Genomic DNA, 19,875 nt, shown 5'->3' on the forward strand with positions numbered 1-19,875 from the left:
AACAAAATAAAGTTAAAAATCTTTTGTTTTGTTCTTGTTGCTGTCTGGGAACACAGTTATCTCCTTTGATTTTCGTTGTCTACAAATATAGTCCCAAATGTGGACAGTGTGTTACTTGTTTTTTTGTTATGCCCCACCTACGATAATAGAAGGGCATTATGTTTTTTGTTCTGTGCGTCCATTCGTTTGTCCGTATGTCCGTTCTTGAAACTTAGTACACGATTTCTCTATGATTTGATCTTTGTAATTGTAATGCCAAATTAAGAGTTTTGATCCCAATTTCATGGTCCACTGAATATAGAAAATGAAAGTGCGAGTGGGGCATCTGTGTACTATGGACACATTATTGTTACATACCCCTTCAAAATTTATTTCTTCATGTTTTATGCCTCAAATAGCAAGACGGGGGATGAAACTACACTGTAAAAACATTTAGGTCATGAATTGTAAAGTAGTGATTTGGTCCAGCTGAAAAAGGTTAAACATTAGTATATTGGAAGAGGTCAAAAGAATTCAAGACCCCCGTAACAAAATTTTTCATTGTTTTTTACTTAGAGCTGATGTAGTTTTCTATAATTCTGATATAATTTGTCCCAAAAGTAGTAACCCACACTGTAAAAAATATTATTGAGAAAGTGCAGGTGGGATTTTTTTAAATTTCATTTATTGTCTAAAAGAAATGCACTACGAAATAACTGTGTTCTCGGGCCATGCTTGAATGTTTTTTCCTACGCAAATAAAAGTTGTTGTAATTGTGATTTTCTTCTTGTAATATAATTTTAGAGTACTTACAATATTTATCACACGATACATCAAAACTTAAGAAACAAGTCCATTCTTAATATATATATTTTTTTGTAGATGATTCCCAGCTAGAAAAATGAAGCAGTCTACAAATGATTTGTAGTAAATATAGATGCCAATCGCTTGGTAGTTGCAAGTTATGAAAGAGTGGATGAATTCATAATTTCGTGTATGTTATTCATTGTTTTTGGTAAAATGAATAGCTCAAACAGCATTGTTTAGTACCATGAAGTGATGTTGGGATTAAACTGGACAAGAAGCAAATAGTGCATTGAATAAATAGCAAACCAATAATATGTTAGAAAGATCATACAACCAGATGGCTATTAAAACATTTGTACCTTGAATAATTATTCATCTGAAATAGCAATTTGGAATTATTCAAAGTCTTAGTGTATATATTTGTAGTGCATCATCATGACCATACATGTATCTTAATTTAATTCGTGCCTTGGATAAATATTCATTTGAAATAGCAATTTGGAATAACAAGATTGCATTGATTCAGTAAATATGTATATTATAGTACACCTGAATTTTCTGGATATGTTGCAATTGACTGCTTACTTTGCTGAAAGTCTAAATGTTTACCTGTACATGTATTTATGATAATCTTAATTACACATGCACTGTTTATAACCAAACTGTCTTTTTATTCTGGTCAAGCATATTAAACAATACTTCAAAGTATCATTTTATTTATATGACCATTGATCACAGCTACGTTTGCTATTCAACAAAATTCAGAAAACAATAAACGTTCAATTACAAGTACATGTAAGTATATTCATGATATTGTAGTCTTATATAATATAAGATAAGGAGATGTGGTATGATTGCCAGTGAGATAACTATCAACCAGAGACCAAATGAGATAGATGTTACATGTACAACTGAAGGTCACTGTACAGTCTTCAAGGATGAGTAAACTAAAATTGCATATATATAGCACGCTATTAAAGGAAAGAATTAAAAAAGCATAAAACAATTCAGAACTGAAATCCAACAGCCTCTTTTTTGTACCAAATTTAAGTAAGGGTGATTGTAAGTTAGATTCTTATTCTAGGACTTAAAATTAGTATTTGCTACTCCTCAGTATACATGACAAAGCACATAGCATTCAGGAAAAGAGTGGAATGTATTTTAGCAAACTCTTTCTTTTTGAGGTAGCATGCTTAAAATCTAGTTAAACATAGATCGGTCTACTACAAATTAGAGCAGGTTTCTTATATACATGTATTAAAATGGTGTCGATCTTAATATGAATAGTGTTTGTCATTGGTGTAAAGCCACCTTCATTCATTGGAACAGAACAAAACATGTGAATACCAGTGTTTGTAGCAGTCAGCAGCTGGGGTTGAAAGTCACATTTAAAAAAAAAAGTTCAGTTAAGGCTATGATACAATACCAGTAATTAATAGATGGTAATAGTATGTCCCATTATTTTACCGGATTGAAGAAGTTCAAAACTTTCTTGTAGTCTGGATGGGGGCTCCTTAAACATGTTATGTTCTGTATTCTTTAAATTTATAGACCATTTTTCATCATCTTTGAAAAAAGTGTCAATTCAGTTAAAATCCTTTTGAAAATTATTTTACTAATAAATTGTATTTAATTAGTTATACGCGTACATGATTTCTTAATTCGGTACATCATTCATTTCTGTAATCAATATTGTAATGTTTATTTGCAGTCGTTATTCTTTATACTTTGGCACCCCGTTATTCTTTATTCTTTATTCTTTATATGTGTTTGCCATTATTCTAGATTGATTTAACCCCATCCAGACCTACATTAAAGTGGATTCTTATATTTTAGCAAATTCACTTCAGGAAAAATTGTATTCTTGTGGATATTTAATTAAGTGGGTTTGCCTAAGTCTAAATACAATTCTTTAGAAAATGTGAACTTCGTTGACCATTTACTTTTGTGCTTTGTTTATTAGCACGAAATCCAATATTTGCTACCCCAAACACTAATGAACCTAAAGTAGCAGACATCCACCTATAAACCAAAAATCAACAGGTCAATATATACTTATAAAAAGTGTTTTTGGAAATTTTAAATAGAGAATACAAAATAAGTAAGATGTGATATAGTTGCCAATGAGACAAAAAACCACCAGAGACTAGATGACGTAAGAAAGTTACCAGCAGACAACAGTTACAGGTCACCCTACGGCCTACAGAAACGAGTAAAACCAAGAATGTATATATAAATCCTTGGCAAAACACAAACAGCATATTTTCTCCAAAGAAAATTTGGTCACGAAGATTGACGTCGGGAGACGGATTTATAAAAGTTTTTCCAACCATTGTACTACCTAGTTGTTATAATTTTTCATTAATATTATAACTACTGTTTAATCTTCACACATTTAATTTTCCGCAAACTTTATATTTACTGTAGTTATACCGTCGACTGGTTAAATCCTTCAGGCCATTCGATGACAAAAGCAAAACTAATAAAAACAGGTAACCGGAGTTGAGCTATGTTTGTAAATAATTTGTGAAAGGAAATCCCTCCCAATAAATACAAGGCACGGACCATGATTACCCGCAAAGAGTAACAATAAGAAATAATTGTTGTTACTTCCGAGACGTTTTGCCGAAATGTATTTAGGGACAGGACCCAATTTTTTACGGAAATTGCAGGAAACAATAATAACAATTAAATACAAATAGATGATTTTGATTTTGACACCATTCATAAAATATTACATTTTTTTTTCTGGTTCAATAATCATAATTTACATAAATACCGAAACAGATCCGGACACGTGCCAAACTGACCCTTTTAAATTTTATTTCACAACTGTATATGAGCAGAAAGGCAAAGGACACCAAAGGGACATTCAAACTCACAAGTCGCAAATAAACTGACAACGCCATGGCTAAAAAGGAAAAAGACAAATAACAGCACACAAAATAACATAGAAAACAAAAGACTGAGCAACACAAATTTTAACCCCACCAAAAACTTGGGGTGATCTCAGTTGCTCCGGAAGAGTTAGCAAATCCTGCTCCACATGTGGCACCCGTCTTGCTGCTCATGCAAGTACAAACCCGGTGATATGTTTAAATCGATAGGTCACATATATGTGAAACATATTCCATAACGGTCAACCAACTCGTGATGGCGTCGGTAAAATTATTAAGATACGCAATTATTTCTTGATTATTATTGAATTTTGATATGTTGCAGGGCACTCATTGTCCACATAATACTTTGACGGATGACGATTAAAATATTTGCTCTTCACTCCGGTTGACTTACTTTGCAAAACCTAATTGTTATTGTTCTTGATCCCTGAAATGTTTGTCACTAGACATTGAAAAAAAAAATCGCAATAATCGAATTCGTTCCAGTGAATTTTTAATATGAATATTGTGGGTGGTAAAAAGTTAATTCTATCAATTTAAGAAAAAATAATAGACAAAAAGGTATATGTTAACAAACAACACAAAATATTTACCATTATTAACCGAACCACATATTGTAAAAGAAGTGCATGACGCGTCATATAATCGACATAACAAGTTATATCTCTGTTTTCCTATATAAGCTAGATAACGATTTCTATTTTTTTTAGTACCAGGCTAAAACCAAATGATTTAATTTTTGTTGCGAATTTTTTTTATGAACTTAAAATTAAAATGAATGGCAAATATTTTCTATCTGACTAGTTCTTTTGTTTTCTCCCCGATCATTTTTTTTTAGAAAAAAATAACATAACCCCCTTTAATGGTTGGTCCCTACATGCACAAATTACATGAGGAGCTATATGAGCAAATAGGATCTTTTTCATATTTGAATGATTAAATTTGTTGAAGATATTATAAATACATGTACATGTATATCTTAAGATTAATAAAGTTGAATAACGACAACTAACAACCATAAATACAAATGCATATTAACGTAAAATGCAATAGATTGTATAATAAAAAAAATATAATTCAAGTGTTTCATACCGATTAAAAATCACTTTAATTGTGGTGGCCGAATAAGGCTGATTCCACGACCAGGTGTTTAGTGTTCTGTAACCCGTATCGGCTCACTTTATACATGTATCAGACATATTATCAAAAAAACTAATTGCCAACCCAATCAAGCACCTTGGCATTAAATCACATGTTACAGGCGGCTGGCAGTTACCTGTGTATATTTAGTTTCTAACTTTTAATCTAAAAAAACAATCATGCATATGCACAAGCTTTATATGTTTGCACATTTTATTTCTACAAATTACCAAACTATTTCAACTCTCTTCTCGAATGTACTTTTAATGATTATGATACAATGTAAAAAAGGGGGGTTAAAATAGCAAGTTTTAAAACATGCTATCGTGTTACCATTAAAAATACAAAATAAAAGAACTGCACATAAGTTTCAGACATAGGATTTCCATGAAGAGTATATAAAATAAGATCATGATAACTTGTATATAAACCTATGGAAGATCTGCATGTACTTCCACGGCAATGGCTGCATGACTGCATTCTCTATAGACGACACATTGATGATCATATTTTTTTGCCAAATTGAAATTATCCAACACCAAATTTACTCTTGTTAAACATTTATATTCCATATAACACAGACACCTTGCTGCGCGAACATTTTTAACTTGAGTTAGAGATTCTAAATAAGCATTACTTTTCAAACATCTTCATTAAAACAAAAATTATTAATTTTGTGAAAGAAAAAATCTTTAACTATTAAATAAAAAAAAATCACAGTATTACAGCTTCACGTGTTTACGTGTATATATAAACATATTCTTACTTTGAGCTCCAAAACACAATGTCATTATTTCATGAAAATGATTGATTGATAATTGCTGAACGTCCAATGGCAAATATTACATGTATGTTCAGAAATTGTTTTTATAAAAATAAAATTGGCGTTGATGGCAGATATTTCATTGTTCCCGCGTTAAATTAATTCTCAACTGTTATACACTATATGGGTAAACCTGTCTACTGTCATTGACTGTATGTTGGTCTTGTAATGGGGTGGGGGGGGGGGGGAGGGGGGGTGGTGTGGTGAGAATTTTTATTTCAAATATCTTGACTATCTAAAATACACAATTCATGGTATTTGATGCTAAGGTTTACGTATTTTCACACGGATTTGAAAACTATTTCTGGGCATTTTGTTCGAAAATCGTCGTTTTACGCGACTCATTATTCAGCAACGAATAGAGACTTAAGGACCCCTTTATGTGTTATGCTGTATAAGCAATATTTTTTAACTGTTATACATTTTTTTTTTACTTGCTAACTAACGAAGTATTAATAAAAGGTTGTGTCTAGTATTTTTACAGACCTCGAATAAAAATTCCTGCCATTACGGAACATTATCTTTATAGATACAATTTATCAAACAGACGGTACATGACAGTTTTTATGTAAAAGTTATTTTCGATCATCAATATTTCTTTCCATTTTATAACTTGCTATATTTGTTTATGATTGCAATAAAGTATATTTGATATTAAAATATGAACACATTTCCATTGCAAATTGAATGATATTGAATGAATTTTAATCTCATAAAACTACATGTCATAAGCAGTTAAAGCTAGGGAAATGTGTACGCAATTCCAAAAACATATTTCATTTATTTAAGTTGTAATTTATGCTCACTTAACTGTCACATATATATTATTTTGGACATTTGAACAAAGCAAACACATTTTCACGGAAGGAAATGAATATAATTAAGAAATCAGGGTATTAAAAACTAGCTCGAATAAAGGGAACAAACCATGTGAATCTGCACAAAAAATTGATAGATTTACCTGGTACTGGATGCAACTGAAAATTCCCAAACAACTATTTTATCGATGAACTGACGTGTACTTAAATGAACGTAACAGTACTGGATTTAACGCTAGGCATGTTTTTCTTAATGCCTGAACCAGTACTGATTGATCTGGCGAATGTCTGTACAGTTCCTGAGAAATATAAAAAAGATATAGAAAGTAAATGCTATAAATACATCTGCGATGGTAAACCAGATAAGGTTAAAAGAAATACCATGATTAAGTCATACGAAATAGGGGGTTACAAATGATTGATATGCAAAGTTATTTTATATCTCTAAAACCATCTTGGGTAAAAGAAAAAATTTGAAACGGTATTTCAAACTGGAAGTTGGTTCCTTTAAATTATAACAGTGTGGTTGGTATGAATTTGTTGATTTTAAAGATGAATTTTGAAGAGAAGAAAATTCTAGATTATATCAAGCACATCCTTGAATTTTATAGAGAAGTATTTAAATGTTGGATAATGTCAGGTGGTGAACAGACGAAAACACCTACCAACTTCACAGAAATAAGAAAACATTATTTTTAAAAATTCAATAAGGAGTAACTTGATATTTGTCAATGATGCTATATATGACACGGGTGATATATCTCAACATCTTATTCTGCAAAAAATTAGTCTGTAAGAATAATTAGATAGCAGATATAAATATTTTGAAAACAATTCATCCCAAAAGAATGGCTTCAGATGTTAAAGTCTGAAAGTTCTGTTAAGAGTAATGTAAATATTCCTAGACATCAATTGATTTGGAAAGGTAATTACATTGAGGCTTCAAGTTTTCAAACAAACATATTATACAAGTCAATTTGTAAAGATAAAACTGAACCCTCGGTTGGTGTTAGCAAATGGATGCGTATTTTACAAATTAATGGGAACCTTAGTATTAATCATTTTTATTTCTTCATGTTTCAGTATTTAAAAGAGAATAAGTTAGAAATATATAGATTCTAAAAGACATTTTGGATTTTGATGACTCTGGACAACACTTCTCATTTCGAAATGTAAAGCCAATGGCTGCAAAACCTGCGGAACAGATGCTCAATTTACTAGCAATTTAACTCAAAAGTCTTATTTTACCAGACGTTACGATAATCTGAATTGTAAATCTATAAATTTCGTCTACGTATTAGAGTGTAACCTTTGCGGATTGGTATACGTCGGTGAAACGAAAGAAAGGCTAAGCAAACGTATTTGCGGTCATAGATCAAACATCAACCACAATGCAAGCGACATTCTTTACCAGAATTTTAACCAGCCTGATCATTCAACCCTTTCTACGCAAGTCCGCATCATCGAAACAAATATACCTCTGGACTAAAAATCTTCATCTTCCAACGCCTGTCAGTAAATAAACAGAAGACTACTGGATTCGGCAATTAGGAACTGCGACCCCATATGGTTGCAATGACAAAATTGATGGTATAGGTATTCTATCTGGTCCTTCCTTTAGCTCGGTGAATGTGGTGAATATTTTCAACTCAACTCCTCGACGTAGACGTAGTCATAGTCATCGTTATTATACATCACCAACTATCCATGATGTCTCTATTAATGACTTGCTGCCATTTATACAAAAGCCGTTAGGTATTCATCACATTCGCACGATGCTTTATTCATTACCCCTTTCAAAACGTCATTCTCTGTTCAATTTATGTTTTGAAACCTATGTTACAAACCCGCATTCAAACCAATACAAACTTACAGCTATCATTTCGGATATTGCAAGTCATAGACTTTTCAAACCAGTTCGCATTGGACAAGATGAAAAATAGAAAAGATCCTTTCTTAAACTTTCCTTTGCCAACAAAGGTTTCGATGCCGTCAAATTGGGCAATATACTTCATCATAGATTAGTTCAATCAAAAATACCTCTCTTTTTCAAAGATCAGTCTGTACCAATCATTTCTTATACCTATACCTAACCAATTGCAATTAAAATTTTCAATTACAAACACGTGTTGCAGGATCTCAATACTGACGTCTTCAAGTCTAAACCTCCTGAATGCACCTGTGCTAGTTCCCCATTCATATATAATTCGGCTAGCCACGTTATTACCGGTGACCTCAACATAGTCAATAACACTTTCCTGCGAAATATCGTGACCCTGAATCCATCAATTTGAAACACAACTTCGAAATACTGATTCAGTCGAGGATTATGCCAGGCAATGGTAGAAACGCGAAAAAGAAGACGTAAATACTCTTTCCGAATGGATTAAGGCTGTGAGGTCGTTGATACAAATCAGAATTAAGAAACATAATCAATACCCATGTTACGTCAATCTTTAAAGACCCAAATGTTGCAAAACACTTGTCCTACCTCCATGACATATATGTTGTTGTCCCCGCAGATAAAGCTCCAACCAACATCGTTTTTGTGTGTAAATCACATTACATAAACTGCTTGACTAATGAATTAGGTATTGACAATTCACTTGGAAACACAAAATATACCACCACGACATTTACTAAAGAGGAAATCCTGGTTAATAATAGGTCTGTTCTATGTTCCTTTGGAATGGCAACCAAAGATGAAGAACTGAATCTTCCATCACTGTATTGGATACCTAAACTACATAAGTGTCCTTAAAAACAACGGTATATTGCTGGGTCTTCCAAGTGCTTCACGATACCTCTTAATAAATTAGTAACATCAATTTATCAGCAATCAAATCAGGACTTCAAAGTTATTGTGAAACTGTCTTTTCTAGAGTTGGCGTGAATCAGATGTGGATACTAAAAAAATTCAAATATCTTTTAGAGTACATACAATCTAAGACTCTTTCATCTTGTAACAGTATTAAAACATTTGACTTTTCTACTCACTCTAATTTAAACAAAAAAATCTCTGAAACTGACATTATCAAGATACTTGATTTCTTGATTGACAACATATTTGTTACATTTGGAGGACGTGTTTTTCAACAAACTATAGGCATTCCCATTGAAATCAACTGTGCCCCTCTTCTTGTCGACTTGTTCCTTTATTCTTTTGAGGCTGACTTTATACAGGAACTTCTCAGGAAGAAAAAAAAAGAAGTTAGCAGTATCCCTTAACTTTACTTTCCGCTATATAGACGATGTTCTCTCACTAAATAATTCAAAATTTGGTTACTATGTTGAACTCATCTATCCCATCGAACTAAAGATAAAGGATACAACAGATACAGTGAGTCTGCCTTATATCTTGACTTACATCTAGAAATTGACAATGAGGGTCAGTTGAAAACAAAACTTTACGACAAAAGGGATGATTTCAGCTTCCCAATTGTGAACTGTTCATTTCTATGTAGCAACATCCCAGCAGTGCCTGCATACGAAGTATATATCTCCCAATTGATACGATATGCCCGGGCTTGTATTTCCTATCATGATTTCCTTGATAGAGGGTTGCTGCTTACAAGGAAGCTATTAAACCAAGAGTTCCAAATGGTGAAGGTGAAATCATCCCTTCCCAAATTTTAGTGACGCCATCACGCGGTGGTTGACCGATATGGAATATCAGTTTCACAGATGAAAGCGGATATGTTTCTAATGTCGTAACTACAATCCCGTTCCCGTTTCAACAATGTGACCTACCAAATTAGACTATTTACCGGGTGTGTACTAATATGGGCAACACTTAGGGTGCCACATGTGGAGCATGATCTGCTTACCCTTCCAGAGCAACTGCGATCACCCCCAGTTTTTGGTGGGGTTCGTGTTGGCTAGTCTCTAGTTTTCTATGCTGTGGTTTGTGTCTTTTTTCTTTTTTAGCCATGGCATTGTCAGTTTATTTTCGATTCATGAGTTTCAATGTCCCTCTGTTATCTTTCGCCCCTCTTTTATAACAAAATAATCTAGAAAAACTATGATTAAGTCTTAGTTATGCCAAATTTGCTTCAGGAAGTGGAAGTTGGAACATTAGTTTCTTTAACATTTTTTTATATGAGAACGTAGAAAAATTGGAAACATTTCTAACATTAACAATGAAATGTCAACACCCCACTCTCATAATGGCAAAACACAAATATGTTAAGGGTTTTTATTTTGAAAATGTCAAGTGTAATGTATAAACTCATCAAAAATGAAAATATCAGTTTAAAAATGGTATGCATTTGAAGCTCTTTTCTTGAGTGACCTTCATCAAGAACACTTAAAACCATAATTTTGAAAACCCAGTATGTAAAAGTACTGTGGAAAAGATATTTGATGAAAAGGACCAAAAAATAGTAGTCAAATCAGTGATTTTTTTTTTTTTCTAAATTTCATCTTTCATAAGCTAACGCTGTCGCAGGTTGACATAAAATCCTAACAATTTACTTTGAGATTGATGTATGATGACAATGTTTAATAAATATGATTAACTCATATTAACCTCAAACATTAAATGAGATTTTTTTTTAAACACTGTAGTACAGAACATATCGTTATCACGAATGTATATCATGGTCACGCACAGTTTGCTGATGTAATCCAAAACAGAAAACAGAAACAATAAAAAGTTATGTATCTACTATTAGATAGTTATGGTTTTGCTATTTTTGACAGTTTGATTATTTCTCTTGAGCATTTTGCTTCAGATTACCCTATGATAGCCGAAATATAATATGTTAAAGTGCTCTTATTCTAAATATATAGTGAAATGTATAAAGATACCAGACTGAGCTTATACTCAGAAGATATCTAAACTATCTACAGATTTCACATGCATATAATATAAACTGTCCAGGTGGCTTTTCCATTTCCTATTATATCAACTGCACTATTCGTAATAATTCATGACTAGTTAAGGTAATGCATTCATAACGAAAGGGGGACGTACAAAGTAGAATATTGACTGATGATGTATTTAAATCTCAACTTCTGTAAAATTAAAAAGCGATGTAGTCCAACATTGTGTTTAATAACAACGTGATTTTGGAGGTCAGATAAATAACAAACGATGGACGATCAAGTGCCATGCATTACTTGATGAAAGCCGATTTTTTAATTGTAGAGCACACATTGTAATCTGGTCGGACAAAATTCACGCATTAGCATAAAATGATATCCAAGGATCACTTTTGTTTTGATATATATGGAATTGGTAAATGGCAGTCTCGGCATTTAATGATGATTATTGGAGTTATTAACGACCTTGACTGGCTATAAAGCCCTAGCACGGTCGGGGCATTTTTAATTGATTGCTTAGTAATTCATATATCCTCTACAGTATAAAACACTCATTTTTGTATAATATTGGCTCTTTAGTCAAGACGATATGTTTCCAGTGCTTCATTTTCTTCATTCGTTTAATTAAGATGCAATACAAAAATCGAAACGATATGATATTTCTATTTCATTTTGTTAGTTCAAAGTAATATACTTATGAATAACAAAAACAGTTCCTCTTTCTATAAACAAATATAACCTGATGCAATAGTGAAAGTTAGCAGGTTTGTACTTATATCCTTTACACATAGATAAAATCAGCATAACATTTCTTTTATTCCTGCACCTACTATAGTCATCTGTAACTAGCGCGAAAGTTGCATGTTCTGTATTGGACTTTGTCCACAAAAAAATTCCCTGCTTAATTAACATATGTCTGAACTAAACACTTTTTAACCACAATTTAAAAACTCTCATTTTTCATAATATATCAAACCACTAGTTTTTGTAAGCAATGTATTACGTGCCTTACGATAAAAGTAGTATAAAAGGACATCTAATTCCGATTATTACTTCACATATTCTACGCATCAAGTACAACCATGTCAATGTTGACTATACTTTTAGTTTCACTTGTCGGATCCGTTTCGGCGTATGGCAAAGTAGGTCCATTGTTAGGAGGACTTGGTAGTGGTAGAGTAGTCACTGGTGGATCACTCATTGGAGGCGGTGGAGTTATTGGTGGGGCTGGAGGAATTGTCAGTGGTAGTGGACTTCTGTTAAATAATGGTGGATTAGGTGGATTAGCTGGAGTAGGTGGATTAGGTGGATTAAGTGGAGTGATCGGAGGATTAAATACAGGTATTTTTAAATTGACCATTTATATTATGAACTAAGACGAAGCAAGAACCCGTTCATCAAAAGCTACATGAAGAGAATACTTCACAATAATTTTCATTTTTTTCTATTGATTTGTGTTCTTACATTGTATTATCCTTTTAAAACACACCATCTTTAATGAAATTGTAACCCCAAAAAAAAAACACCCGATCCATTTCTGTGTGTACATTATACGAAAGCAGACGTCCCGATGAACGCAAAAATACAAACAAACGCACTGATTACACGCAATTCACATAGTGCTCATTTAAATTACCAAGAAGGCATAACACCTGATGGACTGTTAGTCCCTGTTGGCATCATCAGGTCGTCGTCATTTTCCCATTTCATGAAATACGGATTTTTTAAGAATATAAGATTCAAACTCCATCGACCAATATAAAGGAATAAGTTTGACAGGGGTCGTATTTGGCCGCATTATTAAGGTCAATGTTTCAGGAGAACAACTGTTTTAAATTGATGAAAAGGCATATAGGCAAGTTTAATTCTATAGCGTTTATTTTTACATCCAAAAAAGGCATAATATACATAAAATTTGTTGCGCAATTTGACAAAATTGTCCGAATTTCCATCACATTTAGGCATAGGAAACATACAGCGCAGACTTCGCCAAACTAGATATAATTGTCAGATATGAGATAAGAAGCATTATTTGAATTGGTATTTTTGTCGACGCCTGCGCTTTGTATTTCCCGTTTAAGAATTGAATGTAAGCGTTCCCGTGGTCATTGAATTTTCGTTGAAAATCAAATTGATTGCTATTATTGACGTCATAACAAAATGCAAGTACGTGAATTTTCAACAAAAAGTCCTACTTTCTGTCTAGATATTTTATTAGCTATATAGGTTGTTATACTTGTCAAGCAATTCTAAATCGAACATAGAAATGGGGGCTAATTCAGGGCCTGATATAACCTACTCCTTTGGCTGTCTGTGTAAATCCCTTTTGGTAATGGAACACCTAACATTGTAATGTATATTTGCATCTCTGGGTTTCAAATGCGTTTCCGATTTACAGTAATCAAGAAATTCGTAATATAAATCCCGAAAATCGCTTTTAGAGGAACACAATTTCATCGAGTGTCATTTCATCAACCAATAATACGATGTAATAGACATAATAAACAACACATATTGTAATTTGTTTATTTACAGTACTTATCTCTTATATTTTCATTAATTTGTGTTCTTACATAATATGTCTCTCATCTACTATACTGTATCAACATTATAATGAAAATGTGCCTTATACGAAAATGAACGTTTCAGCTGAAGGTATATCCAAAAAAAAGCCATAAACACTCGAGGTTCATCAAGTGCTTATTTAATTTACCAGTTAGGGTCATAACCTGGAGGACTGTTAGTCCCCGACGATATAATCAGCTCAAGTTATATCCTCCGTTGATAACATAAGAAAATATTTTGAATCTACGGTTCAGACTCCATTAAACAAAATTGACCATAGATAAATTTAGCTATCTGTTACAGTCCTTTTCTGGTCATAGCCCTCTGAACATTATATTGTATTTACACATAAGGGTATGCCAAAAATTACTTCGGACAAACACAATGTATTAAGTGTGTATTTCATCAACCAATTATACGATGTAATATGCATGACAGCAACACATCTGGTAATTGATTTATTTTACAGGACTTGTTGGTGGAGGTCAACCATGGTGCACATGTAGTTTAAAATGTGCTCCAGGACAGATAAAACTCTACAAAAAATGTAACTTGGCACCTCTCCTTCCTGTTAGTTTGGATACTTGTTGTTCTGTTTTGCCATGGTGGGTAACCAACCAAAATCACGGTGTTTCACTTGGAGGCGCTGGAATTATTGGTGGTGGAGGTATTGTCGGTGGTGTGAGTGGTATTTTATGAGGTGGTAGTGGACTTCTTGGTCCTATTGGTAGTATCGGAGGTCCAATTGGTGGTGTTGTCACAGGTTCTGTCGGTGTCATTAAAGGAGGTAGTGATGTTGGCAGTGGATATGGACGAATTGGTAAATGAGGATATTAAGTATTTGAAATGTAAGTTTGTATTGCCTTATTTATGTTTTATGACATTTATTATTTCTCCTGTGTATTACCGGTGTACGTACATCGTCAATCAGATATACTAAGAGCAACACATTTTGCTTGGCATATATTAGCCTTAACACTAAGACGTTCGGGTAATACAATTGTTTTACAAATGCCGAGCAAACCTTGTTTATTTTCTTTGCAAAAAGTAGTAGTTTGTATGAAATTCCCAATCCAGGATATATTTTTTTATGAAATCTCAGGTAAAAGTGCACCGTTTGAGGGGTACCTTTAAACTGGATAGTACGTACACAGTCAGCTACACGTTTAATTAGAGAGATCTTGAACAATATATTTGTTTTTGTTTACAGTAAAGGGGTTAACCACATGTGTTCTGCCTTGAATCTATTAGATGATTACTATGTGAGCATAAGGCGATATATGTGCTTTTAAATCAAATTCGTTGTAGAATTTACACTATATATTATAACGTCTGAATTTTGACATATAATACATAATCAGATTGAAAAGATAGGGCCTACTTATATTGCGTTATTTGAAGTTGCTTTGTTTTCAAATGTTTTAGTAACATATGCATTAAAATATTTGCAAAACAAAAACACTATACACACGTAAATTGCCATCGGAAAACTACAATCAGTTAAACACAATTAATTGGTGTATTTTCTCATTGTAGATAACAAGAACACGAAGAAAACCTGTAGTGAAATGCTGGAAATTAGTAAATTTGTTTTATGAATATAATTGCAAACCAACTTCATGCTTGTTTTTGTTTACGATCACATCTGGTTTTCGGTTGTGTAGTTAGTATTCTGTTAGTTTGACCTCTACATTTTGAAGATGTTGTACGTCATTGGTAGACCATACAAAAAAAAACAACAAAAAAAACCGAAAAACGACAGAATTACAAACAACATTCTACCTTAAGTTACCCAAACTAAATGGTGTGCTGAAAAAAAGGAAAGCGCAATATGCTCTGCTAGAATTTAGTTTCTTGCGCCTATGAGTGAACACAACATAAAACAAGCTGAAGAAAACATAGAACTAAACTACTTTGTTATAAGCCATGTTATTGTGCATAGTAAAAATGGTACACAATTCATTACATATTCTAATTAATAATAACAATTATTATTAGGTGAGGTAAGCAAACAATTCATACTCAAAAAGAATAATGTAACTTGTTTAATTGTAAGAAAAAAAAAGTGTTAAAGCATTCCATTCTACTTCTAGATATACACGTACTGAAACAATATTAAGATCAAACTAATGTGGGAATTATTTTGTAAAATGAAGATATTTGTCATGATTATGGTCGTTTAAATTTTACTAGCATATTTCATTATTCAAAATGCATTGCTAGCCACTGTGATATAAACAAGACATTACAACGATAAATGTTTTGAAAAGAAAACAAAAAAAAGTTGAAGTTTCAATTCCATCAGACGCATGTTTTACGTGTTGCTTTCATTTTTTAAAGCGCTAAGTCGATACCTCTGCTGGTGGACTCTTAGTCCCCGAGGGTATCATCCGCTCAGGAGTCAGCTTTTTGGTACTGACATGATTGATAACAAACGTTTTTAAAATTGACCGTCTATAAATGTTTATAAATGTTTAAATATAAAGAAACTAAGGTTTCAACACCCCAGGCAAAGTTGAACTTATATGGATTTTGCTATTTTTTAGTTCCTTATACATCCTTGGACTTCAAATATTCGACTTTGAGCGTTTCTGATTAAGGTAAATCAAGAAAAACACTTCGGACGCATGGTATTTATAACATGCTGCTTTTAGTTTTTTGCAAAAGATCATTTTATTTTGAAACATACACACTTTGGTGTATTTGACTTGAACTAATTTATTCTTTTTTTCGTTTTTTCCCGCCAGTGTACTGTTTGATATCTTTACAATTTACTTCGTTTGTGTTCCCAAAATGAATAACAGAACACAACACTCTTTTTCATTGTCACTGTTCTCTTATTCAGTCCTTTTTTCTTTGTTTGTAATACTATCTTGTTTGGTAAGGTACCTTTATGGTCCTAAATATACATAACACAACACATTGTGTGAACTGATTGGTGTATTAATTTGTTTGTGTTTTCCACGACTTAAACCACTCTCGGCTTCATCATGGCACTAGTTTATATAGATGGATGAAAACAGCGTATTTACAAAAAAACATTGACTTTCATCGGGGAAGCAAGCAATCAATGTAGACTGGCTAGTACTGATTATTAACTTGTTAGACCAATAGGTCACATAATGTCTCTTTGAATGAAATGTACCTTCATTTTATGGTTCAGCTACTGCTTCTTAAGATGGGAACTATAAATATCATGCCATATATTGAATTGATGTATATTTTTTTTATACTGAATTAAATTAATATATCAATATATTTATTTCTACACTTTTGGTTTCAACTGGCATATAAGTTTTCAGGTCTAAATGACTTCGTTAGAGATGGCAATATTAGATATTGTATAAGTTACATGTACCATTAGACATAAACAACAATGGACGGACAATATTTTAACACTATTCCAATATCTAGTAAAATTATGAAAACCCGTAATTTTTAGAATGTTTAAATTGCTTAATAATGCATAAAAAAACTAAATTTGATACGTCTGGAAAATAATTGTGGAGGACTGCTAATCAGTTTCGATATTTGTTAACTCGAAAATGCTATTTTATGATAATATATCGATTATTGACATAAGACAACTACGTCCTAACAATTGATGCTTATTCCACAACTGTTTATCATTGTTGAACGAATATTGTACAAGAAAGACAACTCGTGTCGACTTATATGCCATATTTCTGTTGAACTTGTTATCGTTCCTTAAACAAAATAAATGGTCCGGTAGAAAAATATTTGTGTTAGCCTTGTTAACAATCCATGGGTAGGCAAACATTACTTTCATTGATAAAGGATATTATAATCTTTAAAATTGTAAAATTTAACATAGAATTGTGTTTATTGTAGCCTTGCATCGAACTCTGAATAATAATTTAGGGGAAGAAAGTACAGTATCATGGTTGTTTTTTTTTATGAGATGAATAAAAGATAGTACATAATAGCATAATCTATGTTTGACTTGAAAACGTATACGCATAACCAGAATGAACTAAAATGTAAACTTATTATTAAATAATTGAACATTGTAGCTTAACATCTGAGTACACAATGTGAATACAAATTTGAATTGTGTATGCTGATTAAATTCAGTTTAATGTATAATCGACTTTTAAATAGTTTAATAATAAATGTCAGACCTGTTAACTTCTTTTGATAAATTTAACAAAAACATAATTTTTTTCATTTCAATTTAAATTTAGATTGGTGCATGGTCTTCCTTCGCAGAGAATTATATCAAACAGATTGTAGAACAGAAGATAATAAAGAATAAAATGTATAAATACGCTAAATATTGACATCATAGAAGACTGAACACTAATGGAGAAAAAAACAAATATATCACAAAATCGTTGAATAATACATCAGAAGATTTTCATTCGATAGAATATACATTCTTACAACTATACCTAAAGAAATCGTCTCCAATGAATTGCAAATAAGCTGATCAGTCATACAACTTAGAAGAGACAACATTTTATAACTGATTTGCAAATCTAATTATAAGTCTGTTTTATTTTCTTGATAAATAATAATTTTAAGTTATATCATATGTCCCGATATAAGCATGGGATAACAGATTTACAGCTCTACTTAGCCATTTTATAATTGAGAGAAGTTATGAAATGTTCATACTTGTACCAAGTCAGGGATATGTTATCATAATGTCTGAATGTTGATACCCAATACATTGTCATGTTGAGGATATAGAGACTTTTTACTGTGCTCGTTGGCTATATATATGAAGTTATTGGTAGTTGTAAGACCTTTAAATGTTTCTAGATGGGATAAACTAATTAACAAAGAAAAAAAAGTCTGTGTTGTCCGTGTTACTTTTTATGTTTCTTTGATACATATGACGTGTCTCTGTACTTTAAACATCCCGCCATTGTGTTATTGTTCTATTATAATATTTGCATACTTTGAACATTAAAATTATTTATATCTCTACCTGTGTGACGTTAACATTCTGACGTCAAACACGCGATTCTACGCCAGAGTTAATGTTAAAATTACGATTCGGTCTCAGGGCTTAAAATCTTTCGATCCTTAATGGGTTGATTTGGCATACATAAATAAAATACAAAAATAAGTAAGCAATGAACAAGGTTGTTAAATGTGATATATGCTTTTTAGTGCTTTTTTGTTAAATATTTGTTTGTTTTTGTTGTGATTAAGATTGTGACACAGTGTTGACTGCTGTACCCCTATTTTGACATTTTTATCTATTATGTCTGTTTGTTTTATTCACGCTTTTTTGTCAATATAATGGAATTTGATGCGACTGTCATACAAGTGAGAGGTTTAGCGCTATAAAACAAAGTGCAATCCACCATTTTCTTCATAAGAAAATGCCTGTATCAAGTCAGAATATGACAGTTGTTGTCCATTCGTTTGATTTGTTTGAGTTTTTGATTTCGCCTCTTGATAAGGAATTTTCCGTATTTAATTTTCCTTGGAGCTTGGTGTTTTTGTTATTTTACTTTTCACTCTAAAATAAAAGCTGTATAGTATAAAAGGTACGAAAAATGGAAAACAAAGGACTAACAGTTGTTCCATTTTTTAACTCATGTTCAGAAACAAAGGGAGGGAGGAGTACGCCACGTTGATTCCTTATTTCCCTGCTTATGAAGTGAATTTTGTGCATGATGTGCATGTAAAGCTCCTGAAAAATAAAGCAAAAACACACTGTCGACGTAAATTTGTTCCGCCAGGAAACTTTGTTATGTACAATGCCATAATATCTGTTCCTGTTGGAACAAATATTCTATACCATTCATTCCGTAAGGAACAAATAGTGTAATATCTGTTCCAGAGAAAATAAATTACATAGTATTTCTTCCATTTGGAACTTCTACTACGAAGGAACTTATATTTCATGACAACACAACATACATAAAAAAACAACAAATCAAAATATTCTGTACAGTGTATTGCATCCTTTTGATTTTAATCCCTTATGTATTGTTACACAGAAAACTAAGCACTTTAAACAATTGTGTCAATGTTTAAACTC

The 19,875-nt window shown here is 32.3% G+C and overlaps 1 protein-coding gene across 13 annotated transcripts in view; it reads left to right on the forward strand.

Annotated features, from left to right (window-relative positions):
* LOC127731700 (uncharacterized) overlaps positions 1–19,875 on the forward strand; it is a 220,832-nt gene that overhangs the window by 152,754 nt on the left and 48,203 nt on the right. For 12 of the 13 annotated variants that reach the window (XM_052240500.1, XM_052240488.1, XM_052240486.1 and 9 more), the window contains one exon: positions 14,557–14,704. In XM_052240500.1, the coding sequence (XP_052096460.1) occupies positions 14,557–14,684 (128 nt within the window). In that variant the 3' untranslated portion in view covers positions 14,685–14,704. Of the gene's footprint in view, positions 1–14,523; positions 14,705–19,875 lie in introns of all 13 variants that reach the window. The other variant, XR_007995694.1, reaches the window with a different exon arrangement.

Source organism: Mytilus californianus, unplaced genomic scaffold, assembly GCF_021869535.1.
Source record: "Mytilus californianus isolate M0D057914Y unplaced genomic scaffold, xbMytCali1.0.p SCAF_20, whole genome shotgun sequence".
NCBI classification, from domain to species: domain Eukaryota; kingdom Metazoa; phylum Mollusca; class Bivalvia; order Mytilida; family Mytilidae; genus Mytilus; species Mytilus californianus.